General features: G+C 38.5%; 2 protein-coding genes across 5 annotated transcripts in view; both read right to left on the bottom strand.

Moving 5' to 3' along the window:
* Positions 1-588: 588 nt before the first annotated feature.
* emd (emerin) lies at positions 589-6,493 on the bottom strand. The gene is made up of 8 exons (XM_052594953.1): positions 6,385-6,493; positions 5,734-5,817; positions 5,553-5,648; positions 5,432-5,463; positions 5,287-5,321; positions 2,112-2,153; positions 1,963-2,019; positions 589-1,821 (listed from the first exon to the last, which is right to left on the bottom strand). Exons 2-8 carry the CDS (start codon positions 5,813-5,815, stop codon positions 1,596-1,598), a joined length of 570 nt encoding a protein of 189 aa, XP_052450913.1. The 5' UTR covers positions 5,816-5,817; positions 6,385-6,493; the 3' UTR covers positions 589-1,595.
* A 3,822-nt stretch (positions 6,494-10,315) lies between these two features.
* The window catches only part of flna (filamin A, alpha (actin binding protein 280)), a 34,182-nt gene continuing 23,075 nt past the window's right edge, over positions 10,316-21,422 (bottom strand). The window contains exons 26-47 of one of the 4 annotated variants that reach the window (XM_052594206.1): positions 21,292-21,415; positions 20,756-20,912; positions 20,475-20,664; positions 19,403-19,426; positions 18,586-18,833; positions 17,252-17,338; positions 16,340-16,439; positions 16,115-16,255; positions 15,802-15,930; positions 15,396-15,569; positions 15,140-15,301; positions 14,842-15,045; positions 14,566-14,718; positions 14,348-14,470; positions 13,988-14,254; positions 13,582-13,719; positions 13,381-13,496; positions 12,590-12,722; positions 12,201-12,377; positions 11,888-12,106; positions 11,552-11,755; positions 10,316-11,444 (exon numbers count right to left, since the gene is read on the bottom strand). In XM_052594206.1, coding sequence (XP_052450166.1) covers positions 11,260-11,444; positions 11,552-11,755; positions 11,888-12,106; positions 12,201-12,377; positions 12,590-12,722; positions 13,381-13,496; positions 13,582-13,719; positions 13,988-14,254; positions 14,348-14,470; positions 14,566-14,718; positions 14,842-15,045; positions 15,140-15,301; positions 15,396-15,569; positions 15,802-15,930; positions 16,115-16,255; positions 16,340-16,439; positions 17,252-17,338; positions 18,586-18,833; positions 19,403-19,426; positions 20,475-20,664; positions 20,756-20,912; positions 21,292-21,415 — 3,455 coding nt within the window. In that variant the 3' untranslated portion in view covers positions 10,316-11,259. The remainder of the gene's footprint in view (positions 11,445-11,551; positions 11,756-11,887; positions 12,107-12,200; positions 12,378-12,589; positions 12,723-13,380; positions 13,497-13,581; positions 13,720-13,987; positions 14,255-14,347; positions 14,471-14,565; positions 14,719-14,841; positions 15,046-15,139; positions 15,302-15,395; positions 15,570-15,801; positions 15,931-16,114; positions 16,256-16,339; positions 16,440-17,251; positions 17,339-18,585; positions 18,834-19,402; positions 19,427-20,474; positions 20,665-20,755; positions 20,913-21,291; positions 21,416-21,422) is intronic. The other 3 variants (XM_052594207.1, XM_052594208.1, XM_052594209.1) reach the window with 3 other exon arrangements.

Genomic DNA, 21,422 nt, shown 5'->3' with positions numbered 1-21,422 from the left:
GTCAAATTAATTTTGATGAGTCGCACCTGACTATAAGTCGCAGTACCAGCCAAACTATGAAAAAATGTGCGACTTATAGTCCGGAAAATACGGAATATTTAAGGACTTTTATTCATACTTATTCATTATTTATACTTTTACCAAACCCACAGTTGCTACCATTGACAGTAATTGTCAAGAACTTTTTTTCTGCCATCCTTTTGATCCATACAGATATCATGTATGGGTTTTGATGTTTTTATGGATACCTTCACTTTGATAAAGCACTCATATCTGAGTAAATGTGTAATTTGAGGTTTCCAGCTGAATTTCCTTAGTTTAATTTGTTACTGTTTATTCACTTCATTTGAACGCAAACAAGAAATAAAAAGATTTTGCAATATATTACCAGTAGTGCGGTCAAAAATAAGTTTTTGTTTACATATTATATGTATACTGTTTATTATGTAATAATAATTCATAATTATATAATGTATTTATACATGTATTTAATATTTTATCTAAATTTAATATATAAACATACCATATTTTTCTTGAAAAATAAATATATAATATATATATAATAAATATACACAGTGCACACTCATATATTATGTAAACAAAAACCTTTATTTTGATTGTGATTAGTTGTTTTGACAGCACTTACTCCCAGACATCTGCTGTCTCTCTCCTAGAGCCTTTTAACAATACCAGAAGTCTTTACGTATGCTGCTGGAAACTTTATTAAAGCAAACTTTGTTTCTTTTTTGGTCAAAGGATTTAATAGTCGATAAATACATGAAAAAAAAAAAAAAACATTGGGAATTTAAGAAGTGTTTGAACATTTTTTGTATGTTCAATCACTTTGCAAAATGTGTGGCTTAGGTTGTCAACAAAAACAAAACCATTTTGGCAACACTATATTATAATACTATATATATATATATAATATATATAAAATGCATTTTGGTAGTGTTTATCTGTCAGTGACAAGCAGCAGGAAGAAATTAATGAGTTTATTTAATAAAAAATGTATACAATTTATACCCTTAATAATTTACCATAATAGTAATAAGGCACTTAAAGCTTATTATACTGTGAATCTAGTCTTGGCAGAAGGGGTTGTTGCATTGTAACTAACAGTGGCCTTTAACTGTAACTATTATTCAAAAACTAGCACTTTATTGCCTACATCTCTTCAGTTTTAAATTCAGAACCTTAGAATTTATTTAAAAAACACTGAAGACAAATAGCGTGCTACAGAATACCACATGAACACAAGCCCTAAATACACGGCCACAGCAAAAGGATTTGACATACAATTCATGAGAAAATAAGTTTATGAAGACACTTGAATGCCCCAATGATAAAAAAAAAATCTGAAATTTCTTAATATAGATAGTCTTCCTGTATCGGTTAAAAATCCACAAAGTATTTGGAAAAAACTTTACACATTATGCACAAGTTTATGGATGTACGACAAATGGTACTAAACCTCACAATCTGTACTCAAACAGAATATTATTTGCTCTTAATCCTGGCTATATTTTGTTGTTTTGTACTGAATCAGTTTAGTTTGGGGCTGATGAACATATTTAAAACATCTCACTATTCCTCTACTTAATGCTTTTAAAGGGGGTCTCCTCTGCAGGCTCCATACACGTGTACACGTAATAAAGAAACACAGCAATGATAAGAAACACCAGGACACGAAGCCAGCCCGGGACCCCTCCAGATCTGCTGCTCTCTGGACTGGACGGACCACGCTGCATGGATGCGGAGACTGACGGACCGGGCCGAGAAGAGCTCTGATAGGACGAGCGAGCTGGGCTGATCATGGGCCTTCAAAATAGACAGTGAGGACATTTCATTTATTTTTATGTGAGGTTATTGTATTACAGAATTATACACAAATTGTAGTAACATGTAGAACGAGACAAAAATAAGATAAACACAAATAATATTGTTAAAACAAAAACGGACTCATTGTTATAGCCTAGGTCTCCATCTCTGTAATCAGTCAGCTTAGACCTCGGTATGCTGTGGAGAGAGGACATATATCCAGTTAGCATTTAGGTGCAAACTACTTTTAAGCTAAAATATTTGATGAAAAAGGAACAACTGAATCTCACTCATGGGCAAAATTGCCACCGATGACCTTTGACCTCCTTGTGCTAGGGAAAGATCACACATATACAATTACTGTAAGCATTTGTGATCTCAGATGTTTGATAGATGTCAGATTACTGCTAAACATCAGGGTTTCTGCAGGTTTCTTATCTGTGTATGTACTGTCAAAGTGTTGTATAACTTCAAAGTTTGAAAATACAACTTTCCATTCATTTTACAAAAACAGAATATGGAAAATGTTTTCATATCCTTGGAGACACTGTATTTCTTCTATTTTTAAGGATAAGATACCTCTACACTGCGAGTAAATTACTCAACAAAATCTTCACCGGGGTGCAGAGGGTGCTTGAGCACCGGCCCCCTTTCCCCTTGAGTTCCCTTTTGTCAATTTATTAAATTTCTTTTGTAATTAAATGCTTTTATGAAGGACTGACGAACCAAACTATTAGTAAAATGAATGCATAATAATTTAGCCGTAAATAAAATAAAATGATTCTTATGATGACCTTTTACCTGACGATCTCATCCGGGACGATCCCTCACGTTCAGACACCTTTAGTAATTTAGTGTGCTACCAGATGCCTTCAATAACGTCCGCGTCTGCCGGGGAGTTCTCAGCGGAGCAGTGTGCTGATATACTCATATTATTATTATTTGACAAGAACGTTGTGAAGAGAGCATGCACAGCTGTTGTTTATATTGTTGTGTGTAGCCTGTGGAAGTAACTTTAGCTGCAGCCAGGGGCGTAGCAGACGGGGGGGACACGTCCCCCGCACTTTTAGAAACAGGTGATTCTGACCCCTGCTAATTTTTTTTTTTTTTTTTTAGGATCCAGCGTGAATATTTCCTGTAGTGTTGTCTGATTTGTTACTTAGATTTGAGTGAAGTAACATTCAGCCAATCACAGAGCGAATCATCTCCTGGGCGCGTCTGCTATGAGCTTCAAATCTCTTGTTGCTCTTCTGAATTTTCGTTCGTTCGTTTGTTCACTTTGCTATTAGGCCGTTTGGGATAAAATGCACCCAGAAAAAAAGCAAAGGACGATTACATCCTTTTTTCAAACACACACTGTAAGTATGTTACAGTATGTCGCGATGACACGAATCGCGCGATAAAGTTTTCATGTTATGATTTAACCTATTGAACCCGTATGGACCTCGTCACGTCGCGCCGGATTCAGTGTGTTAAATGCTCTCCTAATTGTCACTTTGGATAAAAGCGTCTGCTAAATAAGACGTAACAATATTATTGGTTTCTGCTGTCTTTTGTTTGTCTACGTGCTGCTCGCGGAGTAAAATTATCATTTCACAATAAATCATATTTGTTTTGCAACGAATATCTTAAAATACTTTATCAAATTTTATTCTTTTAATTCATAACTGTTACTTTATGTCCTAACTAGTCTGTAGGAAAGGCAGGCTGTGACGTCACTGGCGGAGAGAGGGGGCAGTTGCTCAACCTCTCCAGAATGTGTACAGGTGAGATTTGTATATAAAAAAAAGCAGATTGACTATCTTAAGCTGCAGTAGGGAACTTTTGACGCTTTAGCGGTTAATACACATAACTGCTTGCGTCTTGCGGAAGAACATCGTAGCCGGAACTACTTCTCTCTGTTTATGTCTATGAAGAATCACAAAGGTACTGGGTTACTCCGCCGCGGTATCCCCGAAGCAATCTAAAATAGTCCGAATATAAACACTTATTATAGGTGCACCCTAGTGATTCAGGACAAGCCAAAAACACGGTTTGGAAAATAGATTAATGTTGTACTCGCTTATTATATACATTTTTCTACATTTTGAACACAAACAAAGTTACGGACCGCAGCTCTGATTGGTTGTTTTTTTACCGGGAGTGATGTATTTCTGCAAATGGCAATAGGACCACTGGGAGGAGCCAGAGGAGCTTGATTTTTTCACAGATTATCTGTCTCTTATTTTTCATAAAATGTATGTTGTATAAAATTACTGTAGATGTAATCTGTATACTCATTTAACACCTGTTTTTGTCCAACTGTTAAAAAAACAGTTATTGTTCAAATGTAGTGCAACTGAAATATTGTAAATATCATAAAATATCTTTATTTCATAAAAAAAAATTATAGATGGTCTCCCATTGGTCTCAAAGTCCTGCAGTATTTTTTAATTTCGAGTATGATTTAACAAAAATAGGTTCCTGTAAGCTATCATGTCATGTTCCCAAATTTGAAAAAGTAAAATGCCAAATGGTATTCTATTTAGAATTTATTATGAACATCAGCTTTGGGTCAAATCACCATACAGCTGTCCCCCCCACTTTTAAAATGGCTGCTACGCCCCTGGCTGCAGCAAGGGGCTAAAATATTTTTTTTACATTTCACTAATGCAATTTTATGATTGGTTTATAAAGGTTACTACGAACACCCTTTTCCGATTTTATCACAGAATAAGGCAGGAAATATATTTAATAGTTTCTATACTAAATGATAAGTCAACAGTACTGCATTATTCATATAGTTTATTTATTACCTGAAGATAACTTGATTAACTTTTCGCAATCGTGTGTTTATTGTCTTCACACTTCATCAGTAAAAACGTTTCTGCTTTTTATTCACCTCAGCTACAGGGATAGCCAGATGCTTTTGTCTATATTAGGGACGTCCTGCACATCATAAATTATTACTTCTATGAGTCTTTCTGTGCGAGAGCGCCCCCCGGCTTCCAGTATGAATAAAACACACACTGCATGAGTGTTCAGCGCTCCTGATGTTCACATCTACTCATTCTGCGTACGAATAAAACGTCAGGTCATGCAAAGACTATAGTATCTCTTTGAATTTAAATCTAGAAACCTCTATGTGATCACCACCTGCCTTAATAAAGTGGAGGTATTTATTTACAAAAACCACCATACCCTGTAAAATCAATAATAATAGTAATAGAAATAATTCGGTTTCTAATTCCAGAGTAATTAAAAGGTGCAAAGAAAAAATTATTTCACTTTTAAACTTAAAATGGTCATTTCTGTTCTGTTTCTTTTTCAAAACTGCATTACGGCATCTGCTGCTTTCTGCTCTGATTCAAGACCTTTTTAATGCCTTAAATTGGGGAAGGACAAATTAAGGCTTTTTAAGATCTGAAGAAACCCCTGAAGAAATGTGAAGAAAACATAGTCAGGAAAATGAAATAAGCTACTTACACATCACCAGATCCATCATACATGCTCAGTTGTGGCTGCCGAATTTGAAAAATGGTTTAACAACAATAATAATGATAATAATAATAATAAAATAATAATAATAATAGAGCAGTTATCCTTCAAGTTAAGTTCGGTTTTTACTTACGGGCTGATAGGTAATATATTCCACTTCCTCCTCTATGAAAACAAAAGAAAATTTTCTAAGTGTAATTCTACACCTTCAATGTGGGGAATGTCAAAGCCTGTCTCTCTTTTTTTTTTCTTACGTTCTTCTCGGTAGTATGTCTTGTCAGACGGGGAAGGCTTAGCTTTTTTGGTCATGGCTTCAATCAGTTTCTTTTCATAGAGCTTCCGTGTGGATTCTGCAAATTTGAAAATGTTTATAATTCTTTTATGACTATCATTTTACAATTTACTCAAAAAGACAAAAGGTTTAATATCACATACCTACTATGGGTCCATGTTTAATGCCATATTCATCCAGCAGCTGACTGATCTCCTTATCAGATTTTCCACTTAAAGATGTCATATCTGCAACAACAGGTTTTGTGTAAAGGTTTAAGGTTCGAAACCGTAATGACTCACAATAATGTTGTAGCATGCAGGCCACTAACGTTAGTAGGCCCACGGATTGACTGAGAAACGTAACGTAAAACCGTGAAACAAGATTATTTTATCTCTAAAGAGAGTCTGAAAGAACGAAATCGATCTCTCACAGAGAGATACAACAAGCGGCGCTGCAGAAGAATAAACTTCTGTCAGACTGCTACAACATCTGGGGCTGGCTGTCACACATGTGGAAACTTTGTGACTCTGGACAAAAGACACGTCCAACGCAAAGATCAAGCGAACATGGAACCTTCTGTCAGGGCATTCGGGAGAAAAGGACCACAAAATCGTATTTCAGACGAACAAAGGTCAGAGATGGGGATTTCTTAGATCGAGCTAGCAAGCGAAAGAAACCATTGACACAACTTCAACAGCGCATTAGCATGACTTGGGATAGACGAGTGAGCAATAGCAATAGTTTGGTGTATTTTGTCGCCTACATATACCTTTTTTATTTTATAATAAATAAAAAAAGTATAATTCAATTACCTTAATCGATCCCAGGACGTTAAAAAGGCGCTTTCCTGAGCTGGGCGTGTCGCGCTGGAGGAGGAGATACGTCACGCATCACTTCCTTTGACGCCTCGCAGGGACTGGGCGTGGCCAACGCGTCGACACCTTCTTTCTTTCTTATTATATTTTATTTAACTCACTGAACGCAAAATGTTGTACAAAGCGCCCTATACAACAACATAGCTTACTCTTGTACAGTCTTAAGAAAAGCAAGCAATATGATGTAAAAAAAAAATATTAATTCGTTCAAATACAGTTTTTCTTTCTTTTTATTCATTAAAGAATTGTGGAAAATACGTATCAGTTTCCACAAAATATTAAGTGGCAGAACATCAACACTGATAATACTTTTTTTCGGCCGAATGCCAAATCATATAAATTTAATAATAATTATCATATAGGTTATCCTATATTAGAATGATATCTGAAGCATCACGTGACACTGAAGACTGGAGTAATAGCTGTTGAATATTCTAAAATATAATACAATATATATATATATATAAACTGTATTAAAAAATTATTTTTTAAATAGATATGATGGTCGCTTTTGAAGCTTGAACTCCTCAGTCCAGTCATTGCAATTTCGTGATTTTTTTTTTTTTTTTTTACAAAACAGTAATCGATATTTGCTCTGTGATGATGATGACTGCTATCATTTTTGGTTGAACCCGACGTGCAGTGCACTTTTCTACCGCTGTGGGGCGAGTTTATAACTAATGGAGGACTTTGATGTTTTTGAAGATGGGAGAAACCCAAACTGTTTGTTTTGGCGTTGTCATGGACAGACATCTTTATCGTGACTCACTGTCACGCTTCTCTGAAGGGAAGCGCTTTCATACGAACCACATCACCGAAGCTACCTGTGTAAATTACTTTTGGTGCGAATAAAGCCAGGCAAATCATAATTATTCAAATCAAAGTAAACTTTAAGGCCGTCACAACGTGGTCAGAATCTTCCTTACAAGGGGCCTCACAAGGAGGGGTCTTCAGTAACAGACAGACCCAGGGCCCTGGAAACCATAGTCATGACACTGGAGCCGTCATACCTTATATGGACAGAGTACAGCTGTTTATGTACTGCATCTTGACTGCATGCCAGCTTTGGGCGTCAACCTGATTTACAATTACTCAAAAGATTTCAACAGGCGCACAACTGATTTGATGAATCAGTAACTAAGCAATTACACTAGTGGATTTACTTTTTGTGCCAGTGTAAGTGTCTTTTAGCAGTATATTTAGTTTATTTTTACATTGACAAACTGTTGTTTCCCATTGTGGCTTGTATCAGAGTGAAATGGCTTCTTGAACAAAAAAAAATAAATAAGATTTTAACTCATCATTATTACAATAATTTGATTAGATTACTAGATCATATGAATTAAAGATTTGCATGGATAACTTAAAATAACTATTTCATAAGAATTTGCCATTTTGATTTCATGGTGACCAGAGTTGGGTATAACGCGTTACAAAGTAACGCGTTACTGTATTCTAATTACTTTTCGTGATAACGCAGTAATGTAACTCATTACATTTAAAATAAATGTAATTTGATTACAGTTACTGATGTCAATAAAATTACGTTACTTGCGTTACAAATGTATTGGTAAGAAAAAAATATTAAAGTAAATAAATTAAAATACATTTCTAATCACGTTTTGGGGCGGATGCGTCAGTTATTGAGCATGCGCTTTAATGAATTACCGGAGAACTCGTGCTGTTAAAATGGACGGAGATTTTTGTTCAAGATCGGGAGGGAAGGTAACTTCTGGACAGGTGAAGAGAGCTGTAGCAGCGTGTGTGGTGGAGGAAATGCTACCCTTGTCGACTGTGGAATCGCAGTCATTTAGAGACTTGCTTACGATGATAGTGACGGACAGCTCTGTACCCTTGCAGGACCGAAAGACATTTGCAAGGTATCTAGATAAATGCTATGCGGATGGAGGGCTGTCACTTTTGTGTAAAAAGCTTTTTCGATTTTTAAGACATAAGTGTTCACTGAATTGATTGTAAAATCTATTTTCCATTTCTAAAAAAAAAGACGTTTCCTTTTTTTTCAACGCCACATAGAGCGCTTGGAAACGCACAAGTCAGCAATATTTCTTATTTAATGGCATTAGAGCTTTAATCTGGCCTTAAAAGTTAGGCCCGACAGGACCCGAGCTCGACAGGTTTCGGCCCGAGCCCGAGAAGTAGTATTCCAATTTGATTGACAGCTTTTTAATAGCCCGAACCCGTGTGCAGCGCAGCCCGACATTCAGATATGCGCATACACACAAAGCTCTTTTGCCTTTTGTCAACAATGAGTCATTTATACATGTTTTAACATAATTTATTCATAACTAACGTAGACTATAGGCCACTTGGAAGTTGGAATAAAGAAATAAAATAAGTCCTCTGTAAACATCGTAACATCTCAGCACTCTAAATAGACAGACTAATTTAGCCTATAGCCTAAATAAAAATAAAAAAACGCACCAATAAAAACGAGTCTTTTTTAACAGATTAAATTAAGATACATTTTTAATTAAGATGGGTATTTGGCAATAACGAAATTAAGATAAAGGCTCCGCCGGGTTTGCTTCTCCACATATCAGCTGACATTTAATAATAGAATAATGCCAACATTAGCGTAAATACTCAGTCCACATTATGCATTTAAGCCTTAATGGATATATAGTTATAATTTGAAAAACCTTTACTCACAGAGATTAGGCTAGGTCTACATGTTTTTGTGAAGGAAAATGATTGAATCCACTGTAGATGTCTTCAATGTGTTCCATGCGCTCACTGATGGTGCGTCATTATTCACTCATTATTCTCATTATAAACATGGTCAAAACTTTTCCACACCTCAGAACTTTGCTTTAGTTGCTGGTGCAACCAAAACGTATTTTCGCCAGAGGCAAGCCCCGTTGCATCTACTCAGCATCCATTTCACATCTTTCTCGCGCTAATCGAAACACATCACATTCATTTACCTCACAAACTGGAGCGCAAGCCCGAGCCAGCGTAACATGATATAAAGTAAGCCATAACACAAGTTTTTTACATCTATATTTTTGTAATTGTTTAATTATTTTTAAATAAATCGATAATTATTTCAAAATCGATTCCCTATTTTCATTTTCGAAACTTTTTTTGGTTGGTCCGATCGATTGTGCAATCGATTTTCGAACGAAAAGTGACAGCCCTATGCGGATATGGAGTATGTTCTTAAAAAAAACATTCGATCGTTTGGAATATGTCTCCACAACCGCAGACATCTGGACTTGTAATAATAGAAGCTTCCTTGGAATGACACCCATGTAGTTAAGACATACTGTAGATACATTTAAAAAGACTACAGTTTTCATTGTTAGGCAAGTTTATGTTAAGAATGTTAAGTTATAGAAATGCATTGCATTTTTAATTCAAGTTGCTGTTTTCATATTTCTCTAATATTTTTCAGTCAATATTAAATTACGGAAAGAACTGAGTTTCACTTTGTTTGTAGTTCTTTTCCTTGTATGTTTAATAGGTTTTCAAAGTAACTTGAAAGTAAAGTAATTAGTAATCTGATTACTTTTTGCATGCAGTAATCAGTAATGTAATCAAATTACAATTTTAGAGCAGTAATTAGTAATTTGTAGTGGATTACTTTTTTTGAGTAACTTACCCAACACTGATGGTGACTAAGGTATAATCTTTTAAATATGCGTAATAATAGCTCAAAGGTCTACAGACATTTCGCACATAATACAGATCACCCAATTTCAAATTACGGTTCCCTTAAATTCATTATACAAAATAATTTAACCATGAAAACACCATTCATGAAAAAAAAAAAAAAAAAAAAAAAAAAATCCAGAAACATAAACCCAAAAAACACATATTCAAGAAAATTATAGCATTTACACATTGGTTGACAGAAAAATAGTTAAGACAATTTTATTGTGTATCAAAATACGGCAAGTCAAAACTTTAAATTTTAGACAATTTCATTTTTTTTTTAAATTCTGGAATACTGATTATACATTGACATTGGAGCACAAAGGGCTAAAGAGCTGACAAAGTGAGCACAAATAAGTGATGTTTTGCCAAATGTTACAACTTTCAAGTGCATTTTACACAACCAACAATAAACTAAAGCAGTATGCATCCAAAAAAAATAAAAAATAAAAATCTCCCTTTCGTTATGCCTTCACCCAAATGACATGGTAAACATCATCTTTTCTTTGTCATGCAATTTAACTTCGATTGCTAAATCACTTGGCACACAATCCTGGTTTTAAATGGCACCCAAATGACATTTTCAATAAAATGTCTTCATGGTCAAATGGAAGCAACATGCAGCTCTGCAGACTGAAAAATATTCAAAACACTCAGACAGAAGGCCAGACCCACAGAGCTTCGGCACCAGTGTTAATTCAGTCTACATGACAGTCTATGGTTAGGCACCTCTTCACCCAATGGCAAGTAAAATGAAAGATTTGTGTTAAACAAGCGGCTGAATCACATCTGTATTTCTCCTGCTACTAGCAATGGTTACTCTGTACAGTTATGACTGGAACAGCAGTCTTCTAAACCAGGCAAAACATTCTAGCAGCTACTGTGTTAGAGACTACATCAGTAACAAATTAAACACTGAGCAAAAGCCACCAGGACCCTCTGATTTAAAGGATTACTGAATGCAGCAAATGTAACAGGATCCAAAAATGACTGGTATACAGTGACAAGGTGCTTCTGTGAAATCCCTCTCTTGCTTGAAAGCTGAACAGTGGTGCAGCATGATAAAGGATGAGAGGATCATGAAAAGAAAGAAAGACGAGAGTTTTCAGTGTTCTTGTATTTGACGCTGGAGGGCAGTTAGACAGTGATGTGATACGGGCTCCCGGGGATGTGCTCGTCACCCCATTTCACCACCAGGATGTACTCTCCCTTCTCCTTCAGCTGGTAGGACACATTGTAGAGACGGTTACCCAAGTGTTTCACCAAGATCTCCTCGCAGGGCACTTTGGGTCCGTCCACTCCAACCAGGAGCATGTTCCTCCCTGTAGAGATTGATGGGAATATAGTGTTAAATGCTTGCAATTAACTTAAACTGACTGAATGGCCAATTGTTCAGTTTCAAAGCAATCAATTTCTAGATGATTCATACCTGCTTTACTACAGTCCACACTGAAAGTGTTCTTCTGTCCTACGAAGCCCTTGTTGAGTCCAAGACCCTTGGCAACTACACGGCTGGCATCGGAGCTGCCCCAGCCTGGCGCTGCCTGCTGGCTGCCCATCACGCTGCGGGTCACAGGGTCAACTAGTACTGATGAAGTCTCGTGCATGCTGTGGCTATTGACCAATCGGGAGCCTGCAAGAGACACATTTGACATTACAGACGACAACAGTTTGCCCACCCCAAATTAGACACTATGATAAACACTGAATTTGACAAAGACGAACAAGCAACAAGTTATAATTTAAGCTTTTTTTTGGTTCTTACCTGTAATTTTTGCTTTGAATGGGCTGCCAACAATATGGTACGGTCCACCGTATTTGATAGAAATTAGGTAGTTTCCAGGCGCCATAGGTGTGTAGGTGACCTTGTAGCCCTCTGGGCATTCCTGACAGTCCATCTTCACCTTGGAAGGCCCATCGATGGACACTGCCAAAGCTCCTGGGCCAGCTGAACTGGTGTTCACAATGAACTCGCACGGAGATCCTGAGAAGGTGGTGTACGGTGAGTTTAGTTCGACTGCACACTTTAACAACTATAAAGAGACCACACTATACATGATATCTAAAATGCATTGTACCAGTGGTGCCTCCCTCCAGACCAGCTCCATAAGCAGACACCATTCCTGGGTCTCCAGCCTGGCCAGTTTCACCAACTCTGATCTTGAAGGGGCTTCCAGGGATGTGAGAACCATTGAATTTCACATCTATCAGGTACAGGCCATTCTCCCTGGGGATGAACCTCACAGCATACTTATCTGTGAGGAAAGGCGGAGAGAGGAAAGATGAAGATAAATTAGAATTACTTCAGCTAATTTTGGCATGTGTTAGCCTTGAGGTAATACAAGGAACAATATTTAAGTCCTTTTTGAAGCGGTTAATCTTTCTTCTGGATGCTGCATTTCCAACAAGTAAATGCTTTCATTTTGAAGTGCAAGCATACTGTGCTTAACACTTAACCCATCGTTACCTTCATCGATCTCTGTAACACAGCACTCCTCAAGCGCTCCGGATGGGCTGTGAACTTTGGCGTCGATGACTCCCTTCGCCCCATTTAGGCTCACAGCAAAAGAGGCCGGCTGATTCACCTTTAATCCGGACTCCTGCATTAACATGACACTGCCACACTCAACCAAGGATCAAAAATGGAGTAAAAGTCTTACACGTAACAGCCCCTCGCCTTATACGACTCTCTACATCTCTTACCGTCAGGCTAACAGGGTTAAAGAGAGAGGCTTTGAGAAACCAAGAAATGAAAACCCTCCACCCCCAGGAATACACAAAAAGGAAATAGTTCAAAGTCAAGAACACAAAGACAAACAAGCCTTTTTGCCCTCTTTAACCCTTTAGCCTTTCATTTTAATCCATGTTGGTGGTAGGGCTGTTGGGAGCCTTTAGGACAAGGCACGAGAAATACAAACAGTCCTTCAGTATCCCAGAAACCCCAGCGCCGCCCGTGAACACAGCAGCAACTGATAACTGTGGCTTTTTTGTGTGAGGTGTATGACTTTATCAATGGTAGAAGTAAAAGACTTACTATTTACGCAGTTATCAAGTGTGTGCATGTATGTGAGAGCATGTGTGGTGCTTTGACATTTACCTCTCCTTTCCTATATTTGTGATAGTACCATGACGTAACGCAACCAAGTTAGATTGGTTTAATGTGAGGTAATGTTTTCACTGTTATTGTGGCTGCTGTGCCAAGGGTGGACTTGGAGTCGTTTTGGGTTGGACAAATGTCTGTCTTTCTCGAAGCCTCACCTGAAGACTGGCAACAGTGAGCCGGCGGGCTTCATCAGATGGTGAGGCCACAGGCACCACAAATGGACTGTCAGGGATGTGCTCCTCGTTGAATCTGATGGACACTTCATAATCGCCTGAAATGGATGGAGAGCAGTCAGCTTTAGACCCTTAAAACCTACCATAAGGAAGAACAGTGAGAATCCAGAACAAAGGCCTCACCAGGCTCCTGGACAATATAGGAGACGCCGCTGGATCCATCCTTGCGGTCTTCAAATGCAATCTCTGCCTTGCTGGGTCCCTCGACCGCAATCGACAGACCACCAGCTCCTGCTTCACGGGTCCAAATGCTGAACTCAGCTGCACATGGGGAAAACATGAAGCATCAAGATCACACAAATCATTGCTCTGCTAATTTTTGTGGGTGAAATCCAGTCTGTTCAGCTATAATCCACACAATCAGGATTTTCGCTTGGTGAAAGATACCCCAACACAGATTTTGCAGTTGGCTGTTAAATGTCATGTTGACCATTGGAAAGCTGCTTGATTTGAAAGTGCATATGAAATTTTGCCAAAATTCAACCACAAACTAAAGTGTGACAGAATATTTAAAAGACAAAAACCATACCTGGTACACCTGCCTCTGCTCTCTCTAATCCTGGGCCTCCTGCCCGGACCTTATGGGCGCCTCCCTCTCCAAGAGGACCCACAGTGAACTGGAAGGGGGATCCGGGGACATGCTGACCTTGATACTTCACACTGACAGTGTGCACACCCATCTCCGTGGGCACGAAGCGAATGCAATACGTGTTGTTTTCTCCCTCCATGATCTCAGCCTTGTGTACTTTGCCAGACGGGCTGGTCACCTGAGCAGTCATGTCTGCGATGCTGATCTCTGTGGATCCAAAAATTCAGAGGGTGACCATTGTAGGGGTGTTAAAGGAGGGAATTTTGATGATAATGTTAATATTGTTTCCACAAGTTTTACCGGGGATCTTCAGGCTGAGGTCGCACTGACTGCCAACATTGGCCACAGAGGCAGCTCTTCTTTTGCGGGTGATGCTCTCCTTCATCCGACCCTCTCCTGTCACTTTGACGGTAAAAGCACTTCCTGTTGGAGGAGCATAAAGGGTGAAATTAAACAATCTGTATAATCATACATCAAAAAAGGGCTAATTCTGAAAGTGCAACTCCGCTAGTAAATACCTGGAACATGTTGGTCTGCAAATTTGATGTTAATAATGTAATTTCCTGGTTCTGTGGGACAATAAGTGACTTTGCAGGTGCCATCTTCCTGATCTTCAGTGTTGATATCTACTTTACTGGGTCCCTCAATAGACAAACTGAGTCCTCCATATCCTTAGAAAAAAGAAAAGATAATTGAATAAAACAAATTAACAAATAAAATAAAATTAAACCAAAGATAATGAGATCCATGAATATTAAAAAGAATCCAACATTTTTGTTTTTTGAGCAAATGACCTGCATCTCTGGTGTCAATGACAAATTCTGCAGGCTCAAAGGTGCGGGCTTCACTCAGGCCTGGACCAGTCACACGCACACGGCTGGCATCACCGATCTCTGATTGGTTGATCATGACTGAGATGGGGCTATTAGGAATATGACGTCCATTTTTCTTAATGTTAACCAGATGCTCTCCAATTTCCTTGGGCACAAAGGAAATACCTTGAGAGAAAATGGCAGAAATAGATGTGATCAGAACAAGTGCAGACTCCATACATTTCATTCCACACATTGTGACTTCCATCGTAACACTTACCCACATGCCCATTCCTGAGCATCTTGAGCAGACACGGCTCCTCCCGGCCAGACGGGGTGGTAAGGGACGCGCTCAGCTGGCTGAGGTCCAGCTCGCCGATGTCTAGAGGGATGTCAGCAGCTGAGCCCACCTTCAGATGAGACATGCGCATCGAGTCATCGCCTGTGGACAAACACAGATTTGAGGACTTCACTTTAAACAGTGGACATGAATGGACTTCTTTTGCTTCCAAATATCATAGCAGCACTTAAAGCACCTGTGATCTTGGCCATGAAAGGGCTGCCGGGAATGTGCTTGTCGTTGTACTTGACAAGGATGTTGTAGTCACCAGGAAGAACAGGGAGGTAAGAGACGGTACAGGTACCGTCCTGATTATCAGTGCAGCTGATGTCTGCTTTTGACGGACCCTCGATGGCCAGAGACAGACCACCTAATGAACAAGAAATATTGTAACCAGTTTTTCTATTTTGGGTTATTCACATTTTAGATTTTAAGGCCGTCCGTAAAAAAAAACAAAAACAGAATCGCTAAAGCATTAGTATAATAAATAAACTGGATAAATAACAAACAGGATATAAAAAGAGAAAACCAAGTTAGAAAAAACACCAATAAATAAATAGGATAAATAAAATCTGAGTTGGTTGATATGTGAGCATCTATACCCTCTCCAGCATCCTTAGTGTTGACCGTGAAGACTGCAGGTTTATTAACCATGCCATGAATTAGACCAGGACCATAGGCAGTCACATGACCACTGTTGACATAATCCACATAGAACTGCAGTGGACTTCCTAAGATGCAAGAGAAGGATTTCTTAATTGAGCAGTTCATATACTGATTGATTACCCCCCCCCCCCCCACACACACACAAACAAACACACACACCAAGAAAAAAAAACATTTTTCAAGTATTTATCCCATGTAAACTTGTTTGTACGTCTGGAAAAAGAAGTGCCCAATCACAGGCTCTTTTACCTGGGATGTGTATTCCGTCGTATTTGATGTCCATCTCATGCAGGCCAGCCTCAGTTGGGGCATATTTCACCGTGACTGTGCCGTCCTTGTTATCGGTAATGTCAGGCTTGGCCACTTTTCCAGAAGGCATTCTTACATCACCTGTAAGGCATGGGGTGCACATAAGAATCTTCTTGTAGAAATCAGGACATTTCTGTTATTGGACAGATTCGTAGAGTAGAATACCTGTGATTTCTCCTTTCTGGATGGTGAAAGGAATGACCAAGTCGAAGGGTCTCAGTCCAGCTACGTCCAGCCCATTCATGCCCAACTGTCTGTCTGTAGCCTGTGAAGGAATCGATCCGATCAAAACTAACCATGAGGTGGACACTGAACTCAGATTGCCATCAGAACCTGAAGATCTAGAGCTAATGGGTTTGTTTGAGGCTTGGGTCAAGTAACCAATATTTGCTTATTGCTCAATTTGTTTAATATTACTTTTATTCCACAGTGTTTAAATTTACCAGGTCATAAGTCTATATAATAAAAAAAAAAAAAAAAAAAAAAAAAAAAAAAAAACAGCAGACAAAAGATTAATATTAAACTATACATACACACACGCATATCATGAGTGGAGATGAAGTGCACAATCAGCAGACATGACAATAGTACCCTTAAAAACCAAAAAAACAATGATAATGGAGAGGAGTATGACGAGGATGATGAAGCAGCCACCAACACTGTGAGAGAGAATGACATACTAATGAGAGATTGCAGACTGACCAATCTGGAGAAGGGGTGGAGAAAAAGCCAAGCAGACAAATGACAACGTGACCAACGATGATGTACCACACACAAAAACAACATCTAATGCCCACATAAAAGACAATGAGAGTGTCCAACACAGCTTAAGCTCCACAACAACCAGCCATTTTGTTCAAATGTGTGATTCCCCACATTTAGTGCTTTCCAAAATGGCTGTCATTCTATGACTCAATGAAAACGTATTTAAGAGTCCACATAAAGCAGAATCATTGGAAATGAGGTGAAAAACCCTAAACCTGGAGGAAGATGAAAAACAGGAGGGTGAAAAAAGGAAGGACATGACCGAATGGGGACTGGTCAGTAACAGAGCATGAAATGGAGGCGTGTCAGTACCCATGGCTGGCCCATGTTGGGCGCGTAGGCGTACTGCAGGTTCTGGGTCTGCTGCATTAGTTGATCAGGAGAGTCACCTTCCAAAGCCTGAGACAGGGCAACAGAATCAAAGAAGAAATCCCTTTAATAACCACCTCCGGTACAACGCTGCTCAACCAGAAGCCACTGTAAGAGATCTAGATTCTTGCCAAACAACAGTTCATCCTGAAATTAAAATGGTTGTCATTTATGACCCTTACTTTTTTTAAAACCAGTTTTTGTGCGAGGAATTGGCTAAAATGTCACTAAATTATTTTTGCCTTTTCACATTGGTTCAACCGTAAACTTAACATTAACTATTATTGAAAATGTATATAATGCTACAAAAAAAAAGCATGCTTCAGTTCTCACAGAAGAAATGTAGAAAAATGGCTGAGAGTCCCGAAAATTTATGAGTGTGAGTTTGGTTACAGTCATCACTCCAGTAAGGACTCAAATACAGCAATGTGGCCTTCCTCTGAGACCAAAATTTCCATTACTAGAGCTTAGAGTTTCCAATCCATGACCAAATTCAGGCCAGACATGAAGGTTATTCTGACTTACTGTATACTGTCTTTCCTATGATCAGACTTATGGTTTTCATTAAATCGATAAGTCTCAAAAATCCCATAGATCTACACTGATGACGCTTCAGACACAAACTGCCAAAAATTCTAAATTTAAACATTTAAACTTATTTTCAGTAATTTGCTTAAACATAGTAGAAGAATTAAAACATGCTATGAACACTGCATAAAATTAAGTTTTTTAAAGGTTTGAAAAGGCCTTGTCCTAAATGTTTCTTTTAAACTTCTCAATCTATTTTAAAGAAATGTACAGATACAGCATCTTAAATCTCACAGATATCCCAAAATTATACATTTTCTCTCAATTTAATATATTGTTTTCAATATATTATCACTGCCAGTTTCTGTGAACAAAATGTATTTCTTCTGTAATTATGACACCGCTGCTTGTTTTTACAAGAGAAAATATCTTTGCCAATACTGAGGGGCTTTGAATATTTTGGTTGTTGGACAATGAGGGACCGTTGAGTCAAAAGGTTGAGAACCGCTACACTAGAGGAAAGAAAATCATACAGGGTGGAAGGATGGAAATGTACATTTTTGGGTGAACTAATACCTTGAATTGCTCGTTGATGCAAGAATAAGCTACAAATTTATTCACATTGTAATGAGGTTCACAGTGTATTTAACATGCTATCCTGCCGGAAACATTTTCCTGTGAGTGTTCAACATCTGAAATGAATTAACAGTGCTCCATATGAACACAGGATGTGTGTGGCATATATGTACCGTGACTTGGAAGGGGCTGTTGGGGATGTGCTCTCCACCGAAGCGCACACAGATGATGTATTTGCCAGGCTGGGGTGCTGTGTAGAAGATGTCAAACGTTCCATCCTCATTTTCAACTACGTCCACATCCACCTCGCCTCCATCCGGAGTGCACACCGTGCATGTCACCTTGCCCTTCCCAGCAGCCTTTGCATCCACGGTGATGACCGTCTGCTCTCCGATCTGAATAGTTGGACCAACTCCAGCACCTACAGAATACAGAGAAAGGTTTAGTAACAGGTAATGTGCAGGCAGATGTCTTGTTATTAGATAGTTTAGTACCCATCCCTCCATAGCTACATTCCACCATGCACTAGATGCAAAACATCTGAAGCGTCAAGGTAACAGTTTTAGAGACTTGGGATCCATCATTTAAAGAGATCTACTTGTCTATGCAGGTTAAGATTTAAAACAAAAAAAGAATACTCGCTCTGTGACTTTAAAATTGATAGATCCACTATCCTTTTTGTCTGTTACCTCAATTTCCAGAGCTGTCAATTTAATACAAACACTAATATTAATGAAATATACACAAGCAAAAAAAAAAAAAAAGACTATCAGTACATGTACTTTACACCATAAAGACCTGGCAAGTTAGTCATTAGTCACCTGCAATGATCAACTACTAAAGTCATTTTAAAACGGCGGGAGATGCAAGATAATCTACATATGGACTACGCTATAGTAGTAGATAGGATGGCAAATTATGAGGCCTTTGGTATCACCGTTCTGCATGCAGTACCAAATGACATGACTAGAGCATTATTCAAACGCTTACCCAAACCGTGACCTCCAATTGAGACTGAGACCGTGAAGCAGAGCGAGAAAAAGTGAAAAAGTAACAATCAGGGCAAAATATAACAAATTGTGAGCAAAAGATAAAACAGAAGTGAGGGATGAAGTGATTGGAATGTGAGCAGCGCTGCACAACAGGAGGTGTGTTTCTGGGTGAAGATGGGAGCAGTACAGAGAACAAACTTTACACAAAAGGATAAAAATCTGTTCCCTTGTGATAATCAGCCTGAAAACTGAGGTTTAGATTGGATGGAAAAATGGTTCAAAGAACATAGTGGAGAGTCAAAACATTCCGTTTCCAGTGGCTCCAAAACCACAGGATTATTCTGATCCCTCCACTCAGTGTACAGTGGCAGACCATCTTAAAAATAAAGAGGCACATTTACCCTCTCCTTTCTGTAATATGGACGTCAAGCAGTTTGGCTCATTTTTCAGAAAAAAGTATTTTGAAAAACTGACACTGCAACATTTCACCTTTTTTGCTATTGGGATATGAAAATACAGGAATTTTCACCAGACGACTTAAAATGGTTAATTTTTAAATCTTTTTTTTTAAAATGCGACACATACTTTTGTACAAAAGAGTTGAAAAATTGGTTGTTTTCAGAACCAAATTCTCATAAAGTTGACATTTAATGTAACTGCAACATAAACCTGATTCTCAATTTATTAAGTACAAATTAAACAATTATTGCAATACTACTACTACACTAAAAAAAATTGAATTTTTCATTTAAGTGTTATAAACTGTCATGCTGTTGGCAAATTACGCACTGCCGGTTTCAGAGTGAAGCATTGCAATGTGTGCAGCTCTAGACAGTGTTTCTGCTGTATTTCATATTTTTAATCATTGAGTAATTTGATTATCACATTAAGCAATAATTACATATTGATTTCAACATCACGCTACCCTACTATCTTATTATATTGTTTTCTATGTTTAGAGCTCAACAGATAAGTTTTTTAATGAATGGAAAGGGGCCTACAAAGGGTAGCAATCATTAATGACTGGAGTGGCAAGTCATTTCAACTTATCCAACCCGAGCATTACATACCTGTGACTGTGCATTTGCTGGCATCTCCCGTTGGCAGGGCTCGGATACGATATGGAGAGTATGGGATCTCATCACCACCGTATTTGATGAGAATGGTGTAGCGGCCAGTCATGTCAGGTACATAGGACACAAGATACGTCCCATCCTGATTATCACGGATGTTAGCCTTCTTTGGCTTCCCTTCAGGGTCCTAAAACAAGCATTAAGAACAGAACAATGAATAAAAGGTTGAATGAGAGACTGTGGCAACTTTATGGCTGTAAAGAGAAACATCAGCTCACAGTGATCTGGACCGCCAAGAGTCCTTCTCCTGCATCTTTGGCATCAATGGTGAACTCCACAGGCAGACTGGCAGGCACGCCGGTGGTATTCAGACCAGGGCCGCTGGCACGGACTTTACTAGCATCATGAGTGGGCAGAACCTTCACCTTATAAGGACTGAATAAAGAGACCAAGAAGAGCGTGTGAGAGGGGAAATAAACAGCAGGGAAGGACAGGGTCCAAGGGACTCTAAAAATGCACCAGGCCTGCTATAATATCAACTCCAGGAGACGATGCCAATACCACTGAGAACTTTAATGCCAAATGAAGACCACAGCAAAAACGGATCACACTTTTAAAATGTTAACAAAGGATAAAATACCTCCCTCAAATATTTCTTAAAGTATTCCATATCAATGCAGAAGGTACAGATTTTCTGTTAAGCAATGTTAGTTTCTATGTATATTTTTTTCTGTATATATTCCTAATGCAAAACCTTTTCAAAGCTCATTTTGATTAACAGGGTTGAAGTCATTGATCTGAGCCTGGAGTTTACCTGTGTGGGATCTCTTCATCAGCATACAGGACATTAATGGAATACGGGCCCTCTCTTGTGGGTACATAGCTGACTGTGTGAGTCCCGTCACCATTATCCACCACCTCAACAGGCTCCACGACACCTACACA

Source organism: Carassius gibelio, chromosome B23 (assembly GCF_023724105.1).
Source record: "Carassius gibelio isolate Cgi1373 ecotype wild population from Czech Republic chromosome B23, carGib1.2-hapl.c, whole genome shotgun sequence".
NCBI lineage: Eukaryota > Metazoa > Chordata > Actinopteri > Cypriniformes > Cyprinidae > Carassius > Carassius gibelio.
The sequence above is the reverse complement of the archived record's forward strand: the minus strand, read 5'-3'. Positions and strand labels throughout refer to the sequence as shown.